General features: G+C 35.4%; 2 protein-coding genes across 2 annotated transcripts in view; one reads left to right on the forward strand and one right to left on the reverse strand.

The window, feature by feature from the left end:
* LOC106677814 (ly6/PLAUR domain-containing protein 6B) overlaps positions 1-5,560 on the reverse strand; it is a gene marked incomplete in the record, with an annotated part of 623,095 nt that overhangs the window by 551,527 nt on the left and 66,008 nt on the right.
* The window catches only part of LOC106677813 (lysosomal aspartic protease), a gene marked incomplete in the record, with an annotated part of 107,070 nt that continues 102,294 nt past the window's right edge, over positions 785-5,560 (forward strand). The window contains 1 exon segment of the mRNA XM_067045483.1: positions 785-885. Within this exon segment, the coding sequence (XP_066901584.1) occupies positions 785-885 (101 nt within the window).

The raw sequence follows: 5,560 nt of genomic DNA on the forward strand, positions 1-5,560 counted from the left end.
AAATCAACTTGCCCCATGAATATTTCATCAGACGGGACTCGGAGGTTTGAGAAATGACTTCTCTGCGACGAATCCTAACAGCTCCCTGGCTTAATATGACTGAATGTATAATTGAAGCTCGGGGCCGAAGTGGGACGAGTACAATATTCAGCCGGACAGAGGAGATGACCGAACAGTTATGTCCAGGTGACCCCCAGGGAGCCGGCAGATGGCTTTATTGGAAGCAGCAAAACGCGGTTGCGTTATAGATCGCGGAGTACATATCGTATCGTATCATCAGGGAATGGACTTACTTTCTCGAAGATTTTCACGATTATGTCAGTTAATTATTAAAAATATTCATATTATTCTTAGCCATTTGTTACGGTTGCCATGGTGAAATAAAAACAATGACGATATCTGCGTAGACAAGGGGTGTTACGATTGTCATGGTGAAATAAAAGTACTGGCTATATCTTCGTAGTAAGAGGTGTTACGGTTGTCATGGGAAGAAAAAAAAAAACACGAGCGATATGTTTAGACGAGTGAGTTTTGATTTTGTGAAGGTGACAGTTTGATTTTTGAACACGTTACGATTGTTCAATGTGAAGTGGTGATAGTTTATCAGGGCCTGTGTATTTACTGTTTGAACCAAAATATGAGAAATGTTATCGTATATGTTTTGTTTTTTCAAAATTATGGTGTTCTACTTCAATTGACGGTCATTAACACAAGAAGTGGGGATATAGCAGTGCGTGGCAACGTTTTTTTTTTTTCAGCACGTCCTGGATAGGAGAGTTGTGGTATGTGTCATCTTTATACTTCTGGGGAAGGTGAGACGGTGACCGGAAAGGAAATATCGGACACCTTGTGTTCAGCCAGGAGTACACCCAATGACTACATGGGGTTCGAACTAAATTTATTTTGTTTTTTATTTTATATTCACTTTTAGACCCTTTTGTGTAATAATGTAAATTTAGTTAATAAGGTTAAGCATTTAAGTTAAAGTTTAGTCAACCTATGAATTTTCGTTGTTTTATTAATTGATAAGTTTTCCTTCTTTTTTCCCCCCTTTTTCATTCTGTGTACATACATTTCTTCTTATTATTAAACTTTTTTACATATACTTCTGCTGGCCTTTCTTATGCATGTACACTGCTTTCAACTTGTTAATTAACCTATGTTTTTTTTTGGTTATGTTCACTTAATATTACGATAATTCAACAGGTGGGAGGTAACACCCCTAGGTTTTCTGTTATCTACATGTAAAGGTATTTGCCAGTGGTCATAATTGGATAATTGCTAATATAGGGGTACATTTTAGTTATATTGTGGGCATATTGTTTCGGGGTTTTCGTTATTTCCAAGGGGAAAAAATAACGTGGTTATCCACCCCTAAGGTGCAATTTATTCTTTTGTTTTCCTTTTATCATTATTATTATTATTTTTTCTTTAACTCACCCCTTCTCCGCTGAGCGTGGACAAGTATGAACGATAAATATATAACTAAAAATAAGTCAAAATTTGCGGTAATACATTGTCACACAGATTTCCAATTTTAGCCAATTTTCTAATGATGTTCAATTTAATTAATATTATTGCTTAAGTTCCCTCTTTCCGTTTTAAATAAATGTTTTAAAGGTGATACAAGAACGTCTCTAAATCCTAATAAAGGAGGTTACGCAAAAAAAAAAAAGAAAAAAAGGAGTTTAGTGAACCAGCGGTCCCTGTACGTTCCACTAATCCCGTGGTGTGGCCATGGGCTATAGCAAGACTGTACCACCTTAGCTTGACTCATATCAATACCTTATGATGCCACAAGGCAATCAAAGGGAGAGGTTTTGGTGGTGTATATACAATACATTTCATATATTATATATGTTCTAATTTTATTTTAATGAAGGGTAGTGAATGAAAAGAAAAGAAGAGGGTTTAGCGGGGCGGGTTGGACGAGATGAAATTCCTTCTATTATTTTTTGTGTTATGATCTCTTTTTGAGAGATTGCGACATGCAGAGTAAATTGACCAATATACTCGATATGAGCGCCTGATATAGAGAAGATGTTACATGTACCTCTTAGATATTGAAGAAACATTTTAAAGTGCGTCCAGGCTTAAGAATATTAGACTCCTGTCAATATTACTACCTAACTAAATAATTCTATATTTTTGGATAGCTAAATTACCAATCTTGAAATCTTTTAGGAAAAAATACAGGACAATTACAAAAACACCTGCCTTTTTTTAATTTTTTTTTAATTAGGACTCAGAATAAAGCTAGTTTACAACGTTCCATAAAGTAGTCAATGACGTTTATCTTCGTAGGAGTAGTAGTTATGATATTTGCCAAAATTAATTAATAAGATGATGATTTCAAGTTTTTCAGATACAACTTTTTGTTTATGAAAAACTATATCTCAGGAATTATGGTCTTATGAGACGTATTGTTGTCTTCCAGCAGTCAAATTAAAAGTAATTTAATTTACTATAAAAAAGTTCATAACGTTTTTCTTTGTAGGGGTGGTTAATTTAATTGATATTTGTAAATGACTACTGTATATATAAACTACTTTATAGCACATTAAAATAGCTTCATGTTGGATGCTAATTGTCATATATACGTCTTATGGTTCCTGAGTTTTCCCACAGTAAATTTACTAACAACCTGATTTTTCAGTTCATTTTTTATATAATTTTGTAAAAAAAAATGTATCTCGGGAACTATTGAACGTAAACAGCTCTGTTGAGGCTCATATTTTAATATAGTTACTCTACTTTAAATGATGTTTGATTTATTTTTCTAATGTTGAAAGTAGTTTCAAAGATATAGAGCTCCGAATGAAAAATTAAGGTTTTAAATTTTAAAACTGCTGCCATTTTTTATTCCCCTTAACTATACTTAGCAGACTCAATTATTTTGACTATTAATTATACATAGATTTCATTAATGTAATAAAAAAATTGAGTGAAATTACTGACTTTATTCTCCTCTTGGGGCTCTTATAACATTTTCTAAACTAAAATATCCCATTTACCGGTTGTGATATGAACAGACAGCTTTGAATAAATATATACAATTAAAAAAAAAGCCAAATCTGTCATAACAATATTTTGCTAAAATATTTATTTTCATAACTTTAAATGTTAGGAGACGCCGCCTATGGTATAGACACACACATACATACAGCACTGAATCCCACAATGTTCTTGGACTCTTGAGATGAAAAGAGGTTGAAGGACTATACAATCTGTGTGGGTGGTAGGATGGCAACAGGTCCTTACTATGAATAATACAAGGGACTTCTTTCACCCTCTGTCTTGTTTGTCTTAAGCAGGAATTTACGGCAATGTCTTTAGTTAATGTCCTTCGTCGACCATAAGGGTGCCTTCCAGACTGAATTTCATGGTCGTAATTTAGTTGAAGTAATCTTTTTTACAAAAATGCTCTCCCTGGTTTTAGTCCGGGATTCGAAAAGAGCAATAAACGGGTTTTTATGTTTGTTTTTTTTTTTTTTTAGTACCGCATCAGGTTCTGAATTTCGGTATTTCGTATTTATAATTCTAATTATAAGAAACGCTACCCTCCCCCCAAAAAATAAATAAAAGATTACACTTTTCCAGTTCTTTCTTATCTATCATAAGACAAGAAAATGTTCCATAAATTTAGTTTCGACACATTGTTTAGTCATTGTCAAGATTTATCGCATAAAAAATCTGGCAAAAATTCTAAAAAGTGATTTCATTTATTGTGTGCAAAAACCAACATGAAATTACCTCACTTTTCCACACGCCAATCATGTGGTCATAATAGAAAACGATTGAAGATTTGACTGGCTTCAATAGAATTGAAAATTAGAGTACTTCAATTAAAATTAACAATTTCCAAACTTTGCTGTCAGAACAAGAGCATTATGTTATTTTATTTATTTATTTTTCATACAGATAGTCTGATTATGTTCAAGTGGACCAGCGAGTTTAAATTTGGTCGGGAGAGCTTAGATGATCTTCCGCGTACTGGGCAGCCAAAAAGTACTACAAACCCAGGATTTATCGCAAGAGGGCATAAAAAGGTAATGGAGGATCGTTGACTGAAAGTGCATGAGATTGCTGAAGCTGTAAGGATGTCATCTGAACGGCTATATCACATTTTAACCGAAGAATTGGGAATGATTTCATTCCCGTTGTTTAATTTAGGTATTCCCCGGAGTAAAATTGGGGGATATTACCCAAATTAATTATTATATTGGTAAGCTGGTTTAAATTAAGGTATTACTGATAGTTTGCTGGTAATGAGTGGACTGTATCTATAATAAATTGATATAATATACTTTAAAATAAAATACCTCTATTCTGGATGGTTTGAACAAAATAGTTACAATGTGATTAGTTGGTTAGTGAGAAATTTGGTTTTATTACATGAATGGGTTTAAATATTGCAGTTTACTTGTGTGATGTTCTTGAGACTTGAATGTTGATTCTTGTTTGAAGATGTTTATGAAAGAAGGGTTCCTCTTGGTTCTTTTTCCTCATCCTCCCGCCGCCGCCGCCTCTCGAGTGTACAGATTTACTCCCTCATAATTTATGAGAAGAGACCTTCCTGAAGAGCACTGTCTCTTTCTTCACCTGTCCAGGTCAAGATGGCTACACAACTGGTACTCACCCCTATGTTTGGGGATCAAGATGGCTGCTCAGGCTTCCTACCGCTTATCCCTGCCACCAGATGGCATAATGAACCTCAGTCCAGAAGTGAGGGAGCACCTTTCTTAAACACCCGTTTTCAGTGCAACCAATGAGATTTTATACTACTATACCCCAGAGACAAAACAGTAGTCAAAGCAGTGGAAACATGCTGAGTCACCACCACCAAAGAAAGCAGAAGCAGTACGTTCGGCCGGAAAGGTCATGGCCTCAGTTTTCTGAAATGCAAAAGGCATTCTGCTGATAGATTATCTTGTTACTAGCCAGACAATTACGGGGCAATACTACTCAAACCTCCTAGACCAACTACGGGAAAAGATGTGCGAAAAAAGGCCTGGTCTGACAAATAAAAAAATCATCTTTCATCGGGACAACGGCCGCGCGCACACAAGTGCTATTGTCATGGTAAAACTTCATGAACCGAGGTACGAATTGTTGCCACATCCTTCTTATTCACCTTATTTGGCACCATCAGACTCTCATCTCTTCCCCAACCTGAAAATTTCCATAGGTGGACGCAGATTTCCTACAACGGAAGGACTGACAGACGATTTGGAGAGGTATTTTGCAGGCCTGGAGAATCTCATTTTGGAGATGGGATGAAGGCATTAGGACATCGCTGGACCAAATGCATTAATATACAGGAAGACTATGTTGACAAATAAAAGCAGTTTCACCGAAGTAAGACACTTCTTTCTGGTACATTCCGAGAACTTTTCAAACTATCTCGTAAAATACTGGTAAGTCCATCTTATCAAAAGACCCTAGGGGTATACTAGATCTAAATATGCAATTTAAGTCCCGTACGACTTTTCGTTTTTGAGCTAGGCTGATCACACAGAGACTATTTAGTCAGACTTGGTTATCAGCACTGAAGAGGTCT

The sequence above is a fragment of the Halyomorpha halys genome, unplaced genomic scaffold (assembly GCF_000696795.3).
Source record: "Halyomorpha halys isolate HHAL.00 unplaced genomic scaffold, Hhal_1.1 Scaffold109.1, whole genome shotgun sequence".
Lineage (NCBI taxonomy): Eukaryota > Metazoa > Arthropoda > Insecta > Hemiptera > Pentatomidae > Halyomorpha > Halyomorpha halys.